Below are 24,924 nucleotides of genomic sequence, written 5' to 3' on the forward strand. Positions count from 1 at the left end.
GTTACAGGGACTCAATGTCGAGTTTACACCTTTGCATTTGACAACAAATGAGTATTAGTCAGTAAAGCAAATTGTAATAAAAAAACTACTCAGCTTACATGCGAGTAAATATTCATTGTTTGTAAACAATTCTGAGGGCTCAGTTTGGAAACGGACAGAGCATGGTCAAACTTTCATGGCTTAGCCTACTAGCCTATTTCCTCCGTGGTCATATTGTATTCGTTGTGACAGCACACCCATCATCAACATGTTCTTTTAGATCACACTTTGCTAATATTAATTGAAAACCGGGTTCCCATTTATCAAAGTTGTCAATTTCAGAAGTTTGACAACAAGAGCGTTGTCGGTCACTACAAAAAAAAACCAAAGAAACATAACTAGGACAGGAACACCCCTTAAACGAAATGGAACAGGACACCAGGTGTTTTCTTCAACAAAACACAAAAACACCGAACAAAGAGGGATTGATACACGTTCGTAGACGAAGGAACTTCTGCGCGATTTCTTACCACTGACAAAAGTTATCCAAGCTGTTCGGTATGGAACCCCGAGACATCACAATTTCCTTATGATATTTGTCGGCAAACTAAACGAAAAGGTAAGAAACTTTTGGTCGAATATGGTACTTGAAACTCCCAAGAAACGTATTGCATTGAAATTGGGACGCCTGTGACCGGTGTTTTCATGGAATAGCGGAAGTAATGGGAACACATGTCAACATGCATGAACAGTTATTTGGTGAATGAGAATGTTTGTATCCCATTGAGTGTAGCGTGCTGCGAGAGGAGCAAGGAATTTGCATCCGTGGCAGATGTGGCATCATTGTGGAGGAAATCAAGCATACCTTACATTGAAAACATTTGTTATTTTCTAAAAACTTTCAATTAAAAATATGAATGGAATTGTTTAATTTAATATTGTTGTTTTGAATGTGTTACTGGTATGTAAATTAAATAGGCCCACACTGTGTGACTGTGCTTTGCTAATTTGTTATTCATTTGCAAACTAGTTTGACTTGAGTGAGTGTCTGAACATAACCAAATGTATGTAATTAATAGAAAAGGGAAGACGTTGGTGGTGTTCGATAAAATATGTAGGAAAATACATTTTATTTTTTGTAATCAGACTAAACGTTTCTTTTTTCACACATGACCCCCCAAAAAATTGTTTTTAGATATTGTGGTCAAACAATTTGCTCATTTATGTGATGCCTTTACCTTGAGTCTTAATTAAGTTCATTGTTGTAGAACAATCCCTATACAGCTAAAGTAAACTGGGTTGGTGGCGTCAATGGTTGAACGGTGCAAAGTGCAAAGAGAAATAAAAGAAAAAGAAAAAAGTTGTGCACTATTAAAACTCTAGCATCCTAGAGCATTAGCCTTAAACATTGGTCAGTAAATTGTCATGAGACAGAAAAGCTGACTTAAAATACACTCATTGATTGTACTTGGACCAAATTGCCATACTGTAAAGCAACCTCCACAATCCACATGGGCAAGCGTGGTATCATTCTGCCGTCATGTCCAGGCCTGATACTTCACGGAGGCAACGGAGGCGATTGCCTCCGTAGCCTCGGAGGCGATTGCCTCCGTAGCCTCTTGCCATTGCCTTGGTGCCCTTAAAATGCTCCAGTAGAAATTTACAATTTCCTCATAGGGTGCCCTTTGCCAAAGAGAAAATGCCTTGGTGCCCTTGCCCTTTTAAAAACGAAGCATACAGCCCTGCATGTCATTCACAGACAAATTCAGAATTGTGTAAGTAATGGGTTTTAGCCATCCCTGGTAGACCCAGTAACTTTAAAATTTTTGGAATTTGTCATAATTTCTGACTAATAATGACAAATTTCAGGAAAAAAGGGAGTATCGCCCCATTTACATCTGCCGTCGATTTCACAAAGAGTTAGGACTCGTCTTATCTCGAGTTAGGTCAGGACGAGTAACTCGTCCTTTTTTAGGATTAATCTTAACGTCTGCATGCTACAGTGCAGGGTTGGGAATCATCCTAAGTCCTAAGATTAGTCTTAAGTTAGGAAGAGTTTTGTGAAATCGACGGCTGGATCTAATCCCTTGATACTCCACAAAAGCTTGCCCTGAACCATGTGACGTAGCAACTGTCTGTAGTCTTAAGAATCAAACTTAAACAATATCTTGTGACTAAGCGGAGACTAAGTCTCTTGTGATTGTGACTAAGTCTCAAACACCTCATCTATGGCTCATTGTTTAGGGGGAATGTGGCAAGATAGGCCTATAGACTTAAACGCATAAATTTCTTTGACAAAAGATGAACACCTATACTGCCATTTCAAACCATGTTACAGTTGCTTACATAGCAATTGTTTGGTCACAATTGGGGCTGCGTAGGCCCTTAATAAATCCCTCAGACTAAAGACTTTTTTTGCAAGCTAGCACAAAATTGCACTTGGTTGAATGTCAAATCTAGTGTGAATAATTACCATGTGTACATGGAGGAGAATGCCAACATTCATGTAACTCGATACAACTCCACACTAATGTCAAACTTTTACTCAAAATACCCGACTGTCAGAAAAAATAATATTCCACCACTTTACACGGTCAGCAACCGATGCGCCAAACTTTTTTTTTTTGGGGGGGGGGGGCAAGTCGCTAAACTACTGTGTGTACACACTAGTAAACATAAAACCAGGACATGTACCCAAACATGTTATTGAAATTTGATATTTTGTTGTTGAATTTTCACTTTAATTTTTAGCATTAGTGTGCAGTGCTTTTGTCAATTACTGTGTGTTGTATTAGGCTTCACTAATCAGGAAGTTACTGTGCGAAACTTTGACCAAAGCTGAATTTGCGGCTACGTCAACGGCTGCAACTGTTGCTAAGGGTGTCTGTTGCTATGGACATCATCATAGCATGATTTGCAGAGATCCAGCCATAGCTATAGCCACAGCCGTCAATTTGGACACGGTCTTAGCCTTGCTCAAGGCAGTCGAATTATTCACTCCGAAAAAAGACCGCCGCTGTATAAAAACCCACCCGTATTCACTGTGCGTAACATCGCATGACACTATCCGCATGCATCGGCCGTCAGGCCGACAGCCTTGTAGGGTCTGTGTTGAAGCCACTGACCTCATTACTATAATAAGCGTAGAGTTCCCACACGGTCAGCTCATTACCATAATGCCCGCGAAAGACGAGACATGTTTACATCACACACCACCACCATGGACGGATGCATGATAGGGTCCAAAGGTCGTGATAAGGGAAGTGCGAGATTGGACGTCAAAATGAATAATTATTTGCCTCACATCCTGTGTTGTCTGATAGGTCTGACGAAAGATATACATATTCATGGGCTGCATACTAGCATATCCGAGAGCCCCCCATTTTTTTCCACTTGAAGTTACAGACCCGACAAGGCTGTCAGCCTAACGGCCTCCGCATGCGGTTAGTGGTACGAGTGCGGATGACTTATGTGCACAGTAGTCGTAGGATGTGACAGTGTGTATACGGGTGGGTCATGCGGTGTGATCGCACGCACAGGGTATACGGGTGGGTTTACAGCGGCGTCTTTTCGGAGCGAATAATGTGACTGCCTTGAGCAAGGCTAACACGGTCTTAGTCTGAAACTACCACGTCCCCATTTGTGTATTATCTCACCCTGCCATTTTATCTTAGTGGGCTTACAAACTGACGTCTTGCTCAATCCTACTCGAATGCAGTTTAGGGTGACCATGTAGAACATGGTTTGTTTGACCTACATGTACCAGGTACGATCTCAAGAGTGCAATTGGATTAAATGTACACATACCACTAAAGAAGACACTGTATGTATGGAGGTAGAAATGCTACATTTATTTACATGTATCATGATCATAATCTGACAATACATCATTGTTTAATACTGCATTGGTTAATCATCATTAATCATGAACATTGCCATCATCATTCATTACATTTGGTCCTTGCTACATTAACGTACATCAATGCTTTTTATTAAGCACTGTCTTCCCATTCAATACATTAGTCATGATGGTATTCCATTAAAACTACATTGTGTACAGGTAGTCTTTATTCACTGCAGTATGCACAGTACAGCTGTCCTGATTAATTATTTCAACCTTAGAAAGCATGTTTACTTACATACATGTACATATGTAAAATTGTGTAATGAATGTAGGTACATGTATGGCTTTCAGTGGCAGTGTAAACATTGGTACACAAGTGCTGATGCGTACAAATTAAAAGAATGTTGCAGGCCAGCCCTATGTTTTGATCAAAATGCTTACTGCCAGGCTATAGGTATAATCTACATCTGTTTGATAAATGTGTATTAGAAAAATGAAATGTTAATCCTCTTTGCACCTGTTATTTTAAAGTAATCTTAATAAGTGCATTGTGTACATTCATTTTTTCACACTGGACAATTCATTCCAAAATGTACATTCCAAAATAGCTAAAACCAAAAATTGATATATTCTTCATCCCTGATAAAAATTTAACATCAACTTTGTATTATTGATACGCAGTGGATCTATGGGCCCAATTCCGTAAGCTACAAAGTACAATGGCATACTTTTTCGCATATACCATGTTTCCCAAGAGTTGCACAAGTGAAAACGCATCCACCAAACAAGCTTGCTTTTAGAAGATTCCCGCTTAACTACCTAATCATTGCATTGAATGTACCTGTACATTACGGTATGTTAAACTACATGTCATTGACAGAGGGAGTGGATACATGTATTTAAGCTGAACTGAACTGAACTAAAGACTTGCTCCAGACTAATTTGGAAATTTAATGTCAACACTCTTCCAGTTTCTTTTGTAACATTTGTAGAGTTACATGTACGTTCAAATAATCTAATTAACATGTCATTGTAACAGTATGTAGTACAGGTAATCAAAAAGTCACACAATTTTGAGCTGATTTTTGGGGTTGAACAAAGAATTGACTAGAGTGGGATTCGAACCAACGACCTCCGGAAACGTGCCGGCGCTCTACCAACTGAGCTATCTAGCCCTATATTGGCGGTGTCCCTATTTTGTCAATATCTTTGTTCAGGGGTGCCAGTCAGAAGCCATACAACCGTTAACTGCCGTGTAGCCAGGGATCACACCCAAATTACGATACAACCTGGGAAGCGGCAGCTAGGGGATCACCTTAAGGGGATGCGACTTTTTGTTACAGATATCAATATAAACCACAAGGGAAACTGACTGGGTAAATTTGTAAATGATTTTTGGGGTTGAACAAAGAATTAACTAGAGTGGGATTCGAACCAACGACCTCCGGAAACGTGCCGGCGCTCTACCAACTGAGCTATCTAGCCCTATATTGGCGGTGTCCTGTAGGCTATTCTTTTGTTGAACAATTTTAATGAACAATTGGGAATTTTATACAAACTCCCAGTTTCTTTTGTAAAATTTGTAGAGTAACATTTACAATAATCTAAAGTAACCAAGTATACAGGTAATCAAATAGTCACAAAATCGTGAACTGGCTTTTTTATTGAACCATTTTAATGCTTTGTTGATTTGATTCTTTTTGGTCACACAGTAAAAATGATGATGATGAATCCACCAATAGAGTGTGACGACACCAACTCAGTAGACACGTTCCAGTCCTTCACTTCCATTGAAGATGACAGGGACAGCATCAATTCGTCCAGCCCCAGCCCGGCTAAGAATCGATCCGGGGTGGTGACCGGTCGGGGAATCACCCTTGGGATGCTGATGGCAGATGGTATTGTGGAGTCGGGGGATGGACTCTTGACCATTGATTACTTGGTAAGACTACGATCCTGATCATATCTCATTGGGCCCCTGGCCCCCCTTCAATGTTGGCTCTCATTGCGCGGTCTGCGGTCCAGATGAGCTTTTAAAACTAACATTGAGCTGAGGAACAGTGGTTATGTTTATCATGTGGCCCAATGCATTTTGGCCGGGATTTAAGACCTTTATCTTGTTGGTTACCATAGTTTGACATTATCGTTACTGAGAAACAGAAGTTTAACCAGGTGACATTTGTATCCAAATTGATTGTGCAATTGATCATCAGTGTTTTCCCTGAACAGTGGTCCACCGGCCAATTGCCAGTTAAAACACCTGAGGACTAGTCAAACTTCACTCCAAGTGGTCCAGGTGGCTAGTTCTTTGATTGGAAAGCACCCATATGTATTTAATATGAAGGATAGTGAAAAAGCTGACGGACTAGTGAAATGAAAAGCTACGTAACTGGTCCTGCTGGCTTAGGATAATACCTGCAATAGGTTATAAGCAAACCCTGAATTCACGAGTAAATTTGTTTTGATTTCAGGGGAAGAAATTCACAGCTGATCTGATGGAGAATGGCAAAATCAGATGGTCAGATCAAGAATTCAACTCACCGAGTGCATGGGCAATCCATATCAAGAAACTTGTCAACCCTGCCAAGAAATCAGGGTGCGGTTGGGCTTCTGTAAGTACATGTACATGTAGCTCAGATTCAATTGGCTACTGACTGGCTACTGTTCAGGCAAAAGATAAACTTAGTACCTCCACAGATTTGCTACGATTTTAGAATACGCGGATTCACAATACAGTAAAATGCACTCAACAGATCACCGCCATTTTCCTGAAAAGCAGTAAACTAAAATCAATCGCATTCGTACTGTGTAGCTTGCAGTTGTACATTGTAAATGAACTGTAGCACCGCACTGGAAAGCCCGATTCATACTTAATGCGAATTCGAAGCGAATTTGACGTGAATTTAATGTCACAACCTTCCTTTTGCAGAGATATTCGCAAGTGAGTTGAGCAGAGTTGAACTGCTGCGAATTATTCGTTGCGAATTAGTGACGTCAAAGTTCGCTTTGCATTCCCATTCGCAGGAAGTATGAACCAGGCTGAAGTTTGGGACCTCTAAATGTCTGACAATAATATGAAGAACTTTTGCCAGTCTAAAAAAAAACCTCAGATGTTCAGATTAACATACCACTCTTTGGTAAAGTTTACTCGTCACTCTGTAATTGGAATTGGTTGTTTTGAGTCAACAATTGAAAGTTACCCATTACATGTCTTCTAACACCCATTGTCTTCGGACTTCAGAATGTTTTCACTATATCTCTAATAGTGAATGAATTATTTATTTGGCAGGTAAAATACAAGGGGAAAAAGTTGGACCTGCTGAAGTCAACTTGGTTCAGCCAGATGAAAATCAGCATGCCTGGTTTTGAGTCAGTGGTAGGTAGTTTTTTTTACATTTCCAACTACTGTTTTACTGCACACTTTATACTTTAAAACAAAGGGAACAATATAAAAGGCAGTGGACACTATTGGTAATTACTAAAAATAATTTTTAGCACAAACCCTTATTTGGTAAACGAGTATTGGGGAAAGGTTGATGGTACAAATCATTGTGAGAACGGCTCCCTCTGAAGTGACGTAGTTTTCGAGAAAGAAGTAATTTTCCAGGAATTTGTTTTTGAGACCTCAGATTTAGAATTTGTCGTCTCGAAATCTAGCATCTGAAAGCGCACAACTCCGTGTGACAAGGGTGCTTTTTCATTCATTATTATCTCCCAACTTTGATGACCAATTGAGTTCAAATTTTCACAGTTTTTTTATTTTATGCATATGTTGAGATACAGCAAGTGAGAAGACTGGTTTTGGGCAATTACCAATAGTGTCCAGTGTCTTTAAAATGTTGCTGTCCGACGCTTGAAATCAGACCCTTTATTGGGAAAATTTGTTTAAACAATATTATTGTGTTGATTTAAATGACACGGGTATGACACGAACCCCCACGTTTATTTTTGAATTACGTAATCATTTGCTTTGACTTGCATGGCTAGAGCCCTCTGCGGGCTGCTTCCCCTTTATGATCATTCTGTTTTGGACTGAAGACCGGTACTGACGTCTTTGTGTGTCTTCACCCAACAGATTCAACGTTTTCACCGATTTCAATAAAACTAAAGAGCTACTAGCTGAATCGCATTGAATGTTGTTTGTGCCCGGACTTATTCCGAGGGTCACATAAATTTGTTCCAATGTATACATTCCAATGTGAAAGAAATACACGTACCCACTGTTGTGAATTTCTTTTTGATGTTAAACTTCATAGACAAAGGAAATAAACATTTATGTTAAAAGAATTCCCACATGTAACTCAATATTGATGTGGTTGTCTGATTTGATTCTTATCCCACAGCCTGATTTTAAAGAGGAAGAGAACGGTTACACCAATGGGCACACTGATGAGCAACATCAGAATGAACAAGATGGTAACACAGGAGTGCCTGAAAGCCCAACAGAAAGACCTAACCCTCCCTCATCGGAAGCCACCAAGAGCCAGAAAAGGTACAGGTTTTACATAACTCACTGTGTTCTGTCAAGAAGTTAAAAAACAAAACAAATTGTTAAGGAGTACCCCATGAAAAACAAGCATAATATCCCATAGGGATAGCTACATGTAAGTGCTAATTTCAACAGACCATCCCACGAAGAAAAGAAAGAAAAAAAATTGTCTCCATAATTATTTCAATACTAATGACTGGTTTTTGTTTAGTGCTTTATCTTCATAAGATATTATCTTTTTCTTTATGTGGCGTGTTGGGTGGATAAGAGCACTGGGCTTAATAAGCTCTGGTGTTTCTGATCAGCAGAGTGTGGGTTGGGAAACTTGTTCTTTTAAGCTTTACATCCAATCCGAAGCTTTGATGGATTCTTCACTTCAAATGTTTACTCTCAAATGTTTGAACTTGCAAATAGCATGGTCCAGGAGTGCAGTATCAAGTTCTGCAAATTTAGACAAAATCATGGATGATGAAATGTTGTGGGAAGGGGGCTTTGGGGAAAGCATATTAAGATTAAGATGCGTTTTTAAAGAAATCTCTCACTAAATGAACCTTCAAAATTCAAATCAAATTTCTATCAGTAAGCATCATTGGAACAGGACAGTCAAACAGTTTATTTGTAACTACTGGTAACTAGTGGTCATATATAAACAACATTCTTACTTACTTCAGGTGGATATTTAGTACCAGTATGTATTATCAGAGAGTCACCTATAAGATTGGAAACCCATGAGTTTTGCCGTGTTTTTATTGTGTGTTTATAAACCATTGTATAACATTATTAGTATCTTCAGTCATATTAGGTAAATAAAAAATGTAATTTTTTTTATTACAAAATTTCAAAATAGGGTTGGTACATTTATATCAGGATTTTGTTTATTCTGTTATTTTTGTGGGGTTTTATATGAAGAATAAACAAATTATATTACATTTAAATATTTTTAAATATGACTTCGGAGCTGAATAACAAGTTTAGGACTGCGCAGTAAAGTTACGGTCGACCGGGTAACTGAAAACAGAAAATTTGTTGTTTTGGCTAAAAGTAAATAACCTTTGCGTGAAAGTAAACAATTCCATTGAGAATTTTGTATAGATTGCTTGTCAAAATATCCTTATTTAATGGATCGGTAGCTAGCTTACATTGAAGGTTACTGGTCTTTCTACTGGTACTACCATCATATCTTTTTTGCTTAGTAAAGAAATGTGTCAAGCATTTTTTCCTGCTTAACAGCTTTATAAAATTGGGCCAATATTGTAACTCTGAATGTTGAAATGAAACATCCTTATTTTATTCTTTTTTTATTTATACAATTTTTGTACCCGTAGTATTGGGTGGAATAAGCAAGGTGTTTCCAACAAACACTGAAACAAATTACTTTTATTTTATCCCCACAGAAAATTCAGTGAAAGTGATGGCAGCATACATAAAGAGGGTAAGTCATGCTCAAATTGGTTTGAAATCATTATTTTGCTCTCAAAGTTGTGCATTATTTTGCATGTTTCTGTTGGATATTTGACATGGCTTTAATGTAATCGACTTCATTTACTATTGACTTTGTGGGATTTGAACCCACTACTGTACATATTCCTATAGACTGTGCAAGTCTCGCGCGGATTTGAACTTCCGGGATCATTGTGGTCCCAACCTAATGGAGATTTACGTTGGGGAGATTTTTTTCGTCCATTACTTTAGTTTAATGTAGTTTATGACCATAAAAATGACATATGTTGTTAAAAATGTAATACTAATTAACATACATAAAAGTAAAAATAAAGTCAACATAATAACGATGAAAAACCGATATTTAAACTTGACCTCAGGTCAGGTTACTTGGTAAAAATTAAGAATTTGTGCCCATCTCCGATCAGGAAACTTACGCAGACGCTTGTTTTGGCCGCGCCGGGTGGAAAGCCTTTTCATTGGTCGCTTAGGCGTCGGCTTCCTCTTTAAAATGCGTCTCGTGCTTATCTAACGCCATTGCGACCATTGTGCGTCCGCGTATAAACCAGCTTTGAGTAGTTTCACATTCGGGCGTAGATTTACAAAAGGGGTTTCAAAACATTTCAGATCAAACAAACATCCTTGTCCCAGAGTTTTACTTTTGTCTATACATAGACTTTAACCGATAATTGTGTACTTGGTTAAAAAGCTAAACTAATTTAAACAAGCTCTTATGAATATTTTTGTTGTTCAGATTCGGCATTAAAAAAAAATTAAAGCAAAGATTTGATTCATAAAAAAATTAAGTTCTTCAGTTGTCGTGTTTTCTCGCTCCGGTGCGCGCGAGACTTGCACAGTCTATTTTGGCAATATATTTGGTGGGTAAGTGGTAAGACGTCTGCTATGCAAAGGTGATTTGCCTTTGGATTTTCTTCACAGAACTTGGGAAAGTACCGAGTACACAGTGCTTGATACATATCTGTGTCAGGGTAAAAACAAATAGTATCATTACACTTATTGACAATTAAAAAAGGGATTAGTTTTGATTAGAATAATCGTCAAACTCAGTGTGGTTCTGATCTACATTATATGAATCCGCTACAAACACTTTTGTAGGAATGGTATGAAGCAACAAGAAAATATATTGAGACAGACACTGAGCTATGACTATCAGATCTACAATGTACTCTCACCTTTTAACCTCAATAATCACCACTCCACAGCCACATCATGGCAGAATGTTTATAGAGATGATACTGGGATAGTTTCACATACATGTAGTAAGATAATCAAAACATTCTACAAACGATAAGCATCACAATGCACTTTTTGCCATAGAGTTATATATAAGAACTAGAGGGCGCACTGGCCTATGTACGCGCCCCGGCATGCGCGCAGGCGGCCATTTTCTAAGTTGACAAACAGCATCGCATAAGCGTTCAATAAAAAAAAACCTCAAAAAAAACCTCAAACGTGTATTTGAGTTCTTATATATAACTCTATGACTTTTTGCACTCTACGGGTGCTTTTTGCATGAAATCATTTTTTTATCATATATAAAGTACATGGGAAACTGAGGTTGTATCGAAATTTGGGTGTGAACCCTGGCTATACGGCAGTTAATGGTTTCTGACTGGCACCCCAAACAAAGATATTAACAAAATAGTGAGAATGCCACCAAAGTGCTAAATAGCTCAGTTGGTAGAGCGCCGACACGTTAATCCAGAGGTCGTTGGTTTGAGTCCCACTCTAGTCAATTTTCCTTTGTTCAACCCCAAATCAAATAAAAAATTTTTGTACATTGTACACTGTCTTTGTTTCTTCTGACAGGTTTTGCGCACTCATTCAAGAAACACGATTTAAAAGAAAGAAGAATTGTCAAATTTGCAGATGTGACAAAAGGGGACTCAGAAACGTGAGTGAATAGATTTGTGTTTGTTGGTAAAGTATAATGTTTTCATTTGGAAATGGAACTGGTGTAGTTTTTAGTTTTTGATTTAAGACTTGCTCCTGATGTATAGCATATGACCTCACAGGTGAAATTAACAAAACTCTTAGAAGTGCAATGCTGTCACAACTGTACAGGTTTGGGTTTTTGTTGTTGCTAGTTCTACTGGTGACGTCAAATACTGAGTGAATATTGTTTTGTAGGTATTCCCTGAGACCATCCTTATTAGCAAAACAATCTTGGTTAAACTTGTTCAGGGGATACGGTCACATTTACACTTAAAGCAGATTTTCTTAAATTTCTTAAAACCACAAGTAATATAAATGGCTAATTTGTTTCCTTTTCTAGGAGTCCCAATACTTTAGTTGAGTGTCTTCCTTTTAGTTCAGTCGGTAGAATGCAACCATTTACAGTTTCAGCAACTACAAACTGTCTCCTTGTTATGGTAAGTCAACTTGAAAGTATACTTTTGTTTGCTAACTCAAATTTTAACACTTTTTGGAAGATACCTTTAAGCTTCATGAAATTGAGCCTTGTTTGTAACCATGGCACCATACAATGGGGCATTATAGTAATTGGAGGACCATTGCATTTCGACACATGTATGGAATGGTGTGACTAGTGCACATGTATGAATAGTTTAGAGGTAATTTCAGCGGCCTGATTAATCAAGTACTTAAAAAAGAAATTCAATTAAGAGTGGATATTTTACCAATGATGATCCTGATGTATTATTTACTTTTGCTGGTTAGGCAGAGAAGTTTGGAGATTTTGTTTTATGGGTGGTCAGGTTGGCATAGTGGTATCTTGTTTAGCCTTCCAGCCCTACGACCCTAGGAGTCCTAGGACCTCAAACCCAACAGGGGCATTAAAATATGTGGATTGGGTTTTCAGACCCTGCCTGACTGTGTAGGTTTTCCCTTGAATAATTCTCTGAGGTTTTCCTCCCACATCTAAAACTGAATCTTCCTTCCTTGTCTTCTCTCTTCATTGGGTTCTTGGCTAGTACAGTGATTATGTTTGCTTTTCTGAGAGTCCTTGGCTTCACAACCAGAATCAATGAATGAAATGTTTACAGCTGATTATCTCATAAAGTCCTGCTCAGTTCAAACAATGAACCTGAAAAAGAAAAAAGCCCTGTTTTTCATATTTTGTTTGCAGGATTTCCATTGTCATCTAACAACAAGTGAAGTTGTTGGATACCTCGCAGGAAAGTGGGATCCAAATACTCAACGTAAGTCTTTACAATTCTCACTGAACAAACTAGAATTTACCCAACAACGTGGTTTGTCGTGTTGTTCAATGTTTATAATGCACCAAAAACTGGGTGAAAAACTAAATGTATGAGTTAATTAGAGAAGATGTTCTCTTTTTTGAAAAGACAGTAAGCCTACCTGTTAACTGTAGTTATTGATTCCTTCATATTGGTTTACTCTGTTAATATTCTTCCTTACTTACTAAGGTGCGAGGAAGACATTTCATAAAAAAAATTATCCACATAATGATGAGCTTTAAAGCCATTGGACACTTTCGGTAAACAGTATTGTCCAAAGGCCCACACTTCATGTATCACAACTTATATATCAATTAACAAACCTGTGAAAATGTAGGCTCAATCAGTCATCGGAGTCGGGAGAAAATCACGGAAAAACCCACCCTTGTTTCCGCACATTTTGCCGTGTCATGACATGTGTTTACTATAAATCCGTAATTCTCGATATCGAGAATTGATAATTGTTTTAATGTTTTCTCAAAAAGTAAAGCATTTCATGGAATAATATTTCAAGAGAAGTCTTTCACCATTACCTTCTGTAAACCCTGTAAGTTATTTGTAAATCTGTGAACTTTTATTTATTTTTTCTGTTCCGAAAGTGTCCAATGGCTTTAACAAAGAATTTTGCATTGTGTGTTTTGTTAGAGGTGCTTATCTTCTCATAGCAACTTTTTGTTGCTCGGAGATTAACAAAAAGCATAGTACTTGTAATTGTCATTGTTAATTTCATTTACACATGTTTAAATTTTGCAATATACAGATATGTCAGTTCTTCAAGCTTTTCCGTGTAGATGTCGGTTAGGAGATAAGAGGAAAGCATTTACGGTGGAAGAAGAGGTTGGTTGATTCGATTACTCAAGAAAACTTGTCTGAGGTTTTTTAACAGTGATGGACCCTGTCACACTGCAGTCTTAACTCTATGTGTTTTACACCTGTGTGTACTTATAGACAGGGAAATGAAAGGGTTCAAAACTTGATTTTTAAAACAAAATTACTTTGGCCGAGTCTAGTGCACCATATTCAAGTTCTGTCGTTCACAGAATGTTGGTTCAAATTCAAAAAATTCTGAAAGCACACAACTTTTTGCGACAAGGGTGTTTTTTCTTTCATTATTATCTCGCAACTTCGACGACCAATTGAGCTCAACTTTTCACAGGGTTGTTATTTTATGCATATGTTGAGATACACCAAGTGAGAAGACTGATCTTTGACAATAGTGTCCAGTGTCTTTAACCATAAATGCTCTGTCCTTAGGATGGGATGAAGCCGCAGGTCCGGTATTCTATGTAATGTAGTGCACAAATAAGAACCCAGAGAACACTCATAATGGAAGAGTAGGGTTTTACCCCTGTGTTTGTGGTTCATTGCAAGCACCCTTGTTTACAGGTTTTCTCAGGCTTCTCAGTGACTAAAGCCATTGTACACTTTCGGTAAACAGTATTGTCCAAAGGCCCACACTTTGTGTATCACAACTTATAAATTTAGGCTCAATCGGTCGTCGGAGTCGAGAGAAAATAACGGGAAAACCCACCCTTGTTTCCGCGCGTTTCGCCGTGTAATTCTCGATGTTGAGAATTGTTTTAATGTTTTCTAAAAAAGTAAAGCATTTCATGGAATAATATTTCAAGAGAAGTCTTTCACCCATGCTTTCTGTAAACCCTGTAAGTTATTTGTAAATCTGTGAACTTTTTTTTTTTTCTGTACCGAAAGTGTCCAATGGCTTTAAGTTCGCTTTCAAAGCATCCTTAGTTTCATTACTAGAAATTGATCATAATAATAATGGATAGATTGCCAGACATAGATACAAATTTATAGCACTGTTATTTTGGAATACCACTAAGGCCATATGACCCAATAAATTTACCCTCTTCTGCCTGAGCGTAAGGTGTACTGTGGTGTAACGCAGTGTAATGTCAAATGTGTTTAATTCATTCACAGATTCGAAAGGCAATAGCATTGCGTGGTCTTCAACTTGTTGGCTGGTACCACAGTCACCCATGCTACCCTGCACAACCATCATTGAAAGATATTCAAACACAGATGGATTACCAGCTCCAGATGAAGGGAGAGGGAACCGTCTACCAGCCATGTTTAGCTTTTGTATGTTGTAAGTAACGAGTTTGCATCTCTCTCTCTTTAAAAAAAAAAAAAAAGGTTATTCTTTCTTTTGTCAAATAATACACAAAAAGGGAAACTGACTGTAAACTTTAGACATGATTTGGGGTGGAAAAAAAAGAAAAATTGACTAGAGCAGGATTTGAACCAACGACCTCCGGATTAACGTGTCGGTGCTCTATCAACTTAGCTATCCAGCCCTATTTTGGCGGTTTCCCTATTTCTCAATACCTTTGTTCAGAGCGCCGGTCAGAAGCCATTCAACCGTACAAAGATATTGACAAATAGGGAGACCCCAAACATAGGGCTCAGTTGGTAGAGCGATGGCACGTTAGTCCGGACGTCGATGGTTCAAATCCCACTCTAGTTAATTTGCCTTAGTTCAACCCAAATCATCTTCTTCTTTTTCCTCAAAATACTTCAATAAGATGTCAGTTTTTGAGCTTGTTTTAAAGACACTGGACACTTGGTATTTGACAAAGACCAGTCTTCTCACTTGGTGTATCTCAACATATGCATAAAACAACAAACCTGTGAAAATTTGAGCTCAATTGGTCGTCGAAGTTGCGAGATAATAATGAAAGAAAAAACACCCTTGTTACGCAAAGTTGTGTGCTTTCAGATGCTTGAGTTCGAAAATTGCTTCTTTCTCGAAAACTACTTTACTTCAGAGGGAGCCGTTTCTCACAATGTTTTATACTATCAACCTCTCCCCATAACTCGTTACCAAGTAAGGTTTTATGCTAATAATTATTTTGAGTAATTACCAATAGTGTCCACTGCCTTTAAGATGTTTACTTTTCAGAGCTAAAGTAAATGGATTACCAAAAATTGGGTGTCAAACAGTGTCTTTGTGTGAATACAATACTGACTTGTTTCTTTGTTAACACAGATGTGAAGTTCATGTCTTAATTATTTTGGATTTAATATATATGTAATAGTTTTATGTGTAATATTTATTTTTTGTTATTTATTTTTTATCTGTTATTCACAGCACCTTTCAACCTCCACAAACCAAATAAAGAATCCAGTCTGAAAGCGTTCTGGGTGATGCCACAAATAGAGGTATGTATAGAAATGACATTTCTTGGGATGGAATGGGCAGACTTGAATTATTAAAGCAGAAAATATTGCTTAATACCATAATTTGGCTTCATAATGAAGCTGTTTTATAGTTATAAGAATCCAGGATGACCACACGGTCAAGATTGTTATAAAATGTTTTCTTCTGTGGGTATGTTTACATAACAATACTCAATTGTTTTTCATTCCTGTGTAGGATCGTGGCCGTAGTTGCCGTGGCATGCCAATGACAATGAACTTCAACTGGCAGTCCGACATCTTCCTGACTCAGGAAACATTGTTAGAAATGGTGAGTTAGTCATTCAGCCTAGGGTAGATGATAATAATAATAACAATAATAATGGTGGCTTCTAATATAGCGCTCATATCCGTCACTCAGTGACGCTCAAGGCGCTTTATCACTTATTTTCCTGTGAGGTATTTTAGACTGTGAGCATAGCTCTTATATCAAGCAGCCTGTATTCAACATACAATAGAGCATAGAGATGTGTCATGGCCAAATAGTTAAGAGCACTGGGGTGGATTTCACAAAGGTAGTCCTAACTTAGGACTAGTCCTAGGCAATGCTAAGAGATAGGACCAGTCCTAAGTTAGGATGAGTTACTGGTCCTAACTTAGGACCAGTCCAATCTCTTAGCATTGCTTAGGACTAGTCCTAAGTTAAGACTACTTTTGTGAAATCCACCCCAGGACTCAAGGTCTGGTGCTTCTGATCAGCTGAGTGTGGGTTCGAGTCCTGGTCATGACACTTGTATCCTACAGCAAGATACTTTACCATAATTACTTTGTACCTCAGATGGGACGTTAAGCCGTAGGTCCTGTGTAACAGGATTGTTAGTTCACATAAAAGAACCCTGAACACTTATCTTAGAAGAGAAGGGGTTGCGCACTGTTTCTGTATCACATAGGAAGCACCCTAGTGTATGATTCCGACCTCGGTCGACTAGAGCGAGAGATAGGAAGCACCCTATGTGAACAAGTTTCTTCAGGCTTACATGTTGTATTCCTTGTATAGTTTCCCATAACTCGACCTTTGGTCGCCTTGGGAATTTCTCTTAAATTACAAATAATAATGAATGAATGGAAAAGTGTGCCCTTATGAGTGGTAAAGTTGAAGAGTTATTCACTGTTTTGATTTTTGTTACCCACAGAAATACCTAGTGGACTTTTACAAGGATGGTCCTGACATGGTGCAATTCTCAGATACATGGTTTAAATCTGATACATTCCTAGACAAATTGAAGGTATGTAAAATTTAAAGATTTGAACTCTACATGACACAGATCACTTCATGTGTGTAGATTTTATATGCAATAAGGATATTTATCTGTTTGTTTGTTTGTTGGTTTGTTTGTTTGTTTGACTGTTTGTTTGTTTATTTGTTTCTATTTGATATTCTCAACAACATAACTTGGCAAAGCTCCCACAAGGGGATATTATTGCCAAGCTGGCAACAGCCAATCTCTCTCATGCAAACATTGTTTAATCGTCTGTGCGTATGAGTTGCTCAAATCAATAAATTGCGATTCAGTAACTAGATGACAAGACTTATTCTAGTTGTGAAATCAGCTGTAAGCTTGGCCAGATTCGAGTCCACAATGTTGTGATTGCAAGTCCTACAGTCTTACCCTTTAAAGGCAGTGGACACTATTGGTAATTACTCAAAATAATTATTAGCATAAAACCTTACTTGGTAACGAGTAATGGGGAGAGGTTGATAGTATAAAACATTGTGAGAAACGGCTCCCTATGAAAGAAAGTAGTTTTCTTGAAAGGGGTAATTATCCACAATTTGATTTCGAGACCTCAGATTGAGAATTTGAGGTGTCAAAATCAAGCATCTGAAATCAATTGTTTTTTCTTTCATTATTATCTCGCAACTTCGACGACCAATTTGAGCTCAAATTTTCACTGGTTTGTTATTTCATGCATATGTTGAGATACACCAAGTGAGAAGACCAGTCTTTGACAATCACCAATAATGTCCACTGCCTTTAACCACGGTGACCAACTGCCTTTAATGTATGAGAAATTTGTGGTTAAATTTGGTATTGTCACAGTGCTGTAATGGTCTAAATTCTGCAACGTAATTTATCATTGGCATGCTACACATGATCATGGGTGATAAATCATGCTTGTTTCAGTCAAAATCAGTTAATCGACCAATCAACATGATAATCAAACAAAGGATTAATTAGTCCGTCAATTAATCAATCAATCAATCATTGGTACTTTTTTTTCTGCATTGTTTTTTTTTATGAGGAAAATAACAATCATTTTTGTTGTAACAACTGAATACAAAAAGAATGAAAACTAGATTATGTCAAAATTAACAGAATGAAAACTCTCTCTCTTTCTTTCATGAAGGGCTCTCTGGCGAAGAAGTTTCCCAAAGACCAGACTGATGGACGGTTGCTAGACTACATCCACAATCTTCTGGTCACACCAAAAACATAACACTAGAGTATCCAAAGTTAGCATGGACTGTTAATTCCACCCGCCCTCTTGGTCATGCTTTAATAACAGATCGAGTCATCCATGCAGGGTCGTGGGGGAGGGAGCTTCGCTGGCCCCCACGAGCTCTTCCCTACTACGAAGGCCTCTGACTCATTACTTTGACGTGCTCCAGGGGAAGACTGCCCTTGCACCAAGTCCAGGCCTTGTCCGTGGCCCTCAACCAAGGTTTGCAATGGCCTGCCTACCCTCTCGGTCATGCTTTAACAACGGACCACGTCTGAACTAGTGATAATGTCCTTAGGAGGGAGAGGCCAACCAAAGATTTCCGTTTTGGCCTCATAGAGCCACGAGCTGCTTCCAGTTCCTCAGAAGTATCATCACGATGTTCCTTTGAGCGAGTTTCCTGACCTTCAAATACAGAGCTCTTTTAAGAGACCAGTAAAATGGTTTTGTGTCAGGAAAGTTGTGCATGTTTTGTGTTGACATAACACAGGGGGTTCTGGTCTTTTAACATGGAACTATTTCACATGTTATGATTTCCAAAGATGAAGCGAGGATCAGGAGCTACTTACAGCATACTATGTCAAGATGATTGGTGTCTATGCTGGTCCAACATGTCCACCAGCAACTTAGCAATAAAGCAACAATACAGCCTACATAGTATAAGTAAACAAAACATGAATTTCCTGATTGCATGGGAAACCCGTGTATACTTCAGGCATGCAACTTTTCCTCAGATCAGCTGATTTCCTCTTTTTTCATTCTCAGTTTTGCCATTCCAAATTGAAAATTACAGTACAAAAATCATTGAAATTTTGTATCTTCCTCTTTTTTTTGTGAAGTTACAGTTTCATGCCTGATACTTACATGTATAGAAGCTGGGATCACGCATTAGACTAGTAAAGAGAAAACTGCTTATACATGTACAGCTATGTACATGTATGTTTTCATCACAGACTATGTGAATGGTATCAGATAGGTCAGATATTGTTAACAAAGAGCCGTGTGAACTTGGCCTCTATCGCAGAAGACAAATACACATCATAGTAAGAAGTACTGCAACTTATCAATACGCAATTGTCACTATGATAAACAGTGCAGCTTATCAACATCAAGTTCCCTCAACGATAAGCAGTGCATCATCCATACAGTGGGATTCTGCCATGGGAAGACCTTTTGCAGATATAGTTACGACCTAGCTGGGAACTGTGGTTTGGATCTCTGTATAGGTATGCAGTGACAGCCAGCATTTGTGATGTGTGCAGATAACATTGCAACTTACTCGGAATTTCATGGAGAAAATGTGCATAGCTGTGCTTCAACGAAGAAGGGAATGTTAATATGCAAATTTGTCAGTGTAAGGATAATCTAATGTTCCTTTTCACATGGTATTTCAAACAAAAGTTTTGAAATGTAATATTTTTTAAAAGGTACTACATTCCGTCGGTCTAGTTGCATGTGTTTCAGTATCATTCTTCTCACGAGGGTTTTGTCAAGTTTTCTGTCATTCAAATTTAACAAAAAATAATTTTCTTCTTTGCTTCTTAGAAAGGATACCTAAGTCCTAATCTGTCACTGAACTCTGCACGTTCAATTTAAACATATCTCGGCGTATAATTTTTTAGACATGTTTAAATAATTTAAGTTACACTATCTGAATGTGGAAATGGAATCAAACTGGGCTCGATTTCACAAAACATTAAGATTCATCTCAAAATGGATTTGTCAATATTTTTATAATGATTTTGTTGTTGTGGCATCACACTTTGCTGAGCAATTAAGATTGCAATTGAGTCGGCTGTACTAGTAAAAAGGACTAATTACTCGGCATCCTTTCAAATAGCATAGCAACTTAAAGACACAAGCTTGAAGACTGGGCAAACAGGGGTTTCAACCCCAAAGTTATCAACTCTAGAAGCTGTACAATGCACTAGGCACGCTGGAATAGAAGCACAGGGGTGGATTTCACAAAGAGTTAACAGGCATGTGAGACTTCCTCGTTTCAGCTGACTTCCTCTTTTTTGGTTTTGATTTTCCTCTTTTTTTCTTAAAAGTTATGAAACTGATCATACTGAATCATCTTAAAGGAATTGTTAATAGTTCCCTTCTACAGTGCAACACACCAAGCATGAATCCAAGGTATTTCCATGTAAAGTAGCTTCACATGTTTGTCATGCTTTTAATTTTGAATTGCATTGCACTTGGAGAAACTTTTTAGATCACAAGTTTATAAAAAGTTTAACAGCCTAAGTTACTGATCAGCACTTACATGGAAAGTAACATTTATGACAGCATGTCTCCAATTAATGTGTTATTTGGATTTCCAAAATAATCTACCTCTAAATTTTGGGATTGTTAAATCAAAGTTCATTCTCTTTGTACATGTCTGGAACTCCCTCAAGTCAACGATAACTAGAGCAGGCTAGTCAAAGAGTTGGGACCAATTAAGAACTCACTCTGTGGTAGTTAAGTTAGATCGAGAAGTCCTGGCCGTATTCCTACCTCTCAAGTTAGTTCTTTTCCAGAACTAAGTAGTCCTTGAAATCTACTCTGCGGCAGTAGAGTAAATAGCAAGAACAAATCTACACAGTAAGGTACACATGATGTTACCGCAAACTGTGTATATAATTATATCTTGACAAATGGGGCGTGCTGTCATTGTGTTGTGCAGTATTCTTAAAATACCCAAACACCTAAACACATGTTAAATTTTCTTTCAAATAGTACCATTGAGTTGGCTCAATTTAGAAGGATGGTGTGTAAACTCTTTTTTCTTTCTTTCCACTCTCATTTGGATAAATTTACAGCCATTTACCAAATTTCATGTGGTCAGGTTTGTGTCTAGGGTTACTTTCCTCACCTTTCACCTCCAGCACCCTGGTTTGAATCCCAATGGGGGCACTATGTGGGTTGGGTTTTTAGTTCCTACCTGACTGAACGGGTTTTCCAGGGAATATTTCTCTCCTTTCACCTTCAGGACCCCGGTTTGAATCACGCCGGGGCACTATGTAGATTGGGTTTCAGTCCCTACCTGACTGAACGGGTTTACCATGGAATATCTCTCTGTGTTTTTTCTCCCAATAACTAAAACTGAAACTTCCTTTGTCTTTTCTCCATTGGGTTCTTAGCTAGTACAGTGATTAAGTCTGCTTTTCTGGGAGTAAAATTAATTGAAATACTAAACACCTCCAAATAAACTGAAAGTGAGATATAAGTACTGAATAATTAAGAGTAATTTATGATATTGAGGCCTTTATTCACCAATATTAGTATTCATTAGGACAGTACTGTGTATAACTCTTGAATTGTGTGATTTGAAGATGGAGATTGAAGCGTATTCAAACATCGGTACCGTGATTTGCCTTAATATTGTTAGTCCCATGTGACTCTAACCTTAATTTAAAACATGCAAAGAACCAAAGAATATTTTATTCTTATTGTTACTGTATATTTATATGTAAATAATTGTCTTTTTCTATTGAAATTAGCATTTATATCTAGTTTTGACGATACTGAATAATTCTTGAATTGTCTAAAACGTGAAACATAATTTTCATGATGGGCTATTTTGAAAGATAAATATCATGCTGAAATTGATTTGGGATAATTGTAACAAGTACTTATGATGCAAACTCGGAGAAAGACTCTGCTAGGGTGAAAACCTTCAAGAAAGACTCCGCTCAAGTCAAAACGTCAGGCCATTAACTATTTGTTGCATTTATACCATAGGTCCTTTTGATTGGTAAGCAGCAGTAAGCAGTTTGCAACATGTACTTCTATTTTCTCAAGTACTTATGATGACAGCAGAAGATGGCATAAAATATTGATACTGCTAATGAAAAGACATTCAATGAAAATTTGCATCACTGCAAAAAAACTTTGTGACTTTATGTCTTCAAGCTTTCATCAAAAACTCAACTTGTATAGAAAATAATAAATGAGTTGTATCATTGGATCTGTACTGCCATAAGGATGTTCGAAAACAAAAAGCTGTAGTTTGTGTCAAATACATTATTCTCATAAAAGATAGTACCAACATTACACACATTCCATTTCTTGTTATCAATAGATATATAAAAAACAAATCCAGTGCAAATGTTTTGCCATGTGGTAGGGCCAGGGTTAATGCTAAGGTTATTCTATTTAAGCAGCTGTCAAAATATTTTGTTACATTTTAATTAGTCGCAAAACAGTTGTTAGCAAAGACAACAAAATCGACTTATGTTGGATAAGAGGGTTTGTAATTGGCTAACATGCCTGTATGCTTCGTGTTTGAAAGGGCAAGGGCACCAAGGCATTTTCTCCTTGGTAAAGAAAACCCCATGAGGAAACTGCAAATTTCTACTGAAGCATTTCTAGGGCATGGAGGCAATCGCCTTCGTTGCCTCTGTGAAGTATCAGGTCTGGGCTGACTTGCAGAGTTTTGTTTTCAAATTCTCTAAGAGATTATTATGTGACCCATCTAATTAGCTATCTATTATTATTTTAGGGGGTGCTGTTAGCCCTATATAGGACTCTTTCTCTGTGCTGCACACTAGTATAATACGAAAGTATTACCAGGGGTAGGGGTGCACAGTACACTTTGTGCTGTGTATACATCCTTTTTTTGTTGGAGCCCTAAATTAACTTAAAATTTTACCCAGTCAGTTTCCCTTGTGATTTATTACTTGAAATTGATAAATAATATTTTGATTGATACAATAATTAACCAATTCTGGTTGTATTTTTTATCTTCTTGTGATTTCCATTATGTAATGATTGTAGACAACTACTACGACTTAGAAAGCACTGCATTATTAGAGAGGATCATCACCACAGTAGTAGAAACTGGTCGATATATATGTAATCATTATATTTTCCAGCGAGTATTTTTCTTAATAATTTTTACAATTGTTTGTTGTTACTTTGTTGTAAATATTGATTGATGAAGATAATGCAGTTGTATGCATTATGTAAATGTTTGCAGTGTTGGCTCAATAAATAGCCGTAATTTATACACAGACCACCAACAAAGTGTGATTTGTTTCTCTAGTATTTTTTATTTTCCCTGTGTTTTCTGTTATGAAGAAAGCTATATAGGATAATTTACCTCGACTTTAATTGTCTCGGTAAAATTATCAAGAACCAGGCCTCGTTGGGATTAAACCACTAGTTGAAACCCCTTTTCACCACACATTGATTCCCTTATTAATTTGCCTGGAGCGCTTGTCTTGTCATGAAATAGCCTCAAAAACCTTGTGCACAAAAAAAAAGCAATGGACCAAAAGAGCCGAGACATCTCATAAACATGCATTTATAAACTAAAGTACAAAAAACAAAAACTCATTCCGAATGGCTAGTCTTGATTCGAGACGCTGTTTTAATAGTCACAACGGGTGCAACTTTTTTTAGACTTTAAAAAAAATGCTGACTCGAGGGACTAGGCAAGTTTTTTAAACATGCGTTTTGATCATTGATCTCCATTATACTGACTGGATAGGACATTGCGCTATGCTGCGTGCATAAACACGCGGCCCAACAATGGCGGCGCAATTCCTTCAAACGGGTAAATTAATGTGCACTTGGTCGGGTTTGAGTCTGTCAGTTGAAGTTGTAAATTGAGAATAGAAATGTGGGGAAAACATGACGATCGATAGTTTGAAGTACGAAAAAGTTTCTGAGTGAAATGCAATAAAGCAAACTAAATTTACATTTGTTTCTATCAAATGCCCTATTAGTATTATGATAATGATATTTAAATTTCTAAACAAACACTCGGCCGAGAAACTGTATTGGGATTCAGGTACATGTTTTTTTTAATTCTTTCAGTTCATTGAGAAAATGGCAATAAACCATATAAAGACAAAACAAGAGTCGCTCCAACAATAAACAATTCGAGTAGGCACTAGAGTGAGAACTACATACTCGCTAAAATCGAGGGAAAAGAACAAGAAAGATGAAAAATAAATACAATGTGATAAGTGAGAGTTGACTCCATTAACAAATTTAAACTTTTTATTGTGAAGCTTCTATTCATCATGTTAATTGAAAAACAATCCCAACAGCAAAACTTCCATAACCGTTTTACTGTTCCGCCAGAAATAAATATTTTTATTTTGGTCACAAATAACGAAGTCGGCTATTTCCGAGATGACTGATCCTCTCAACGAACTTGTATCGTCTGTACATAATTCGCATATACTTGTCGCTTTCCCGAACCTTTTAATTATTGATGCTATGACAAACATCTGTTGAAATCCGGGCTTCCCGTCCTCGTCGATTCCAGACAACCATCTGTAACGGAGCGAAAACAAAAA

The 24,924-nt window shown here is 37.6% G+C and overlaps 1 protein-coding gene across 1 annotated transcript; it reads left to right on the plus strand.

Moving 5' to 3' along the window:
* Positions 1-475: 475 nt before the first annotated feature.
* On the plus strand, positions 476-24,924 carry LOC139939680 (MPN domain-containing protein-like). Its single transcript, XM_071935742.1, has 15 exons — positions 476-598; positions 5,536-5,765; positions 6,295-6,435; positions 7,113-7,199; positions 8,167-8,315; positions 9,707-9,744; positions 11,583-11,667; positions 12,049-12,145; positions 12,862-12,934; positions 13,734-13,810; positions 14,912-15,080; positions 16,083-16,153; positions 16,368-16,460; positions 17,323-17,415; positions 18,539-24,924. Exons 2-15 carry the CDS (start codon positions 5,541-5,543, stop codon positions 18,626-18,628), a joined length of 1,488 nt encoding a protein of 495 aa, XP_071791843.1. The 5' UTR covers positions 476-598; positions 5,536-5,540; the 3' UTR covers positions 18,629-24,924.

The sequence above is a fragment of the Asterias amurensis genome, chromosome 7, assembly GCF_032118995.1.
Source record: "Asterias amurensis chromosome 7, ASM3211899v1".
NCBI classification, from domain to species: Eukaryota; Metazoa; Echinodermata; class Asteroidea; order Forcipulatida; family Asteriidae; genus Asterias; species Asterias amurensis.

Excerpts from the sequence above, each read along its gene's own strand:
- LOC139939680 (XM_071935742.1), top strand. The coding sequence starts at position 5,541 with ATGATGATGATGAATCCACCAATAGAGTGTGACGACACCAACTCAGTA. Across the intron at positions 9,745-11,582 it reads TGGCAGCATACATAAAGAGG|GTTTTGCGCACTCATTCAAG; the intron begins GTAAGTCATGCT and ends TTCTTCTGACAG. Across the intron at positions 16,461-17,322 it reads AGGAAACATTGTTAGAAATG|AAATACCTAGTGGACTTTTA; the intron begins GTGAGTTAGTCA and ends TGTTACCCACAG.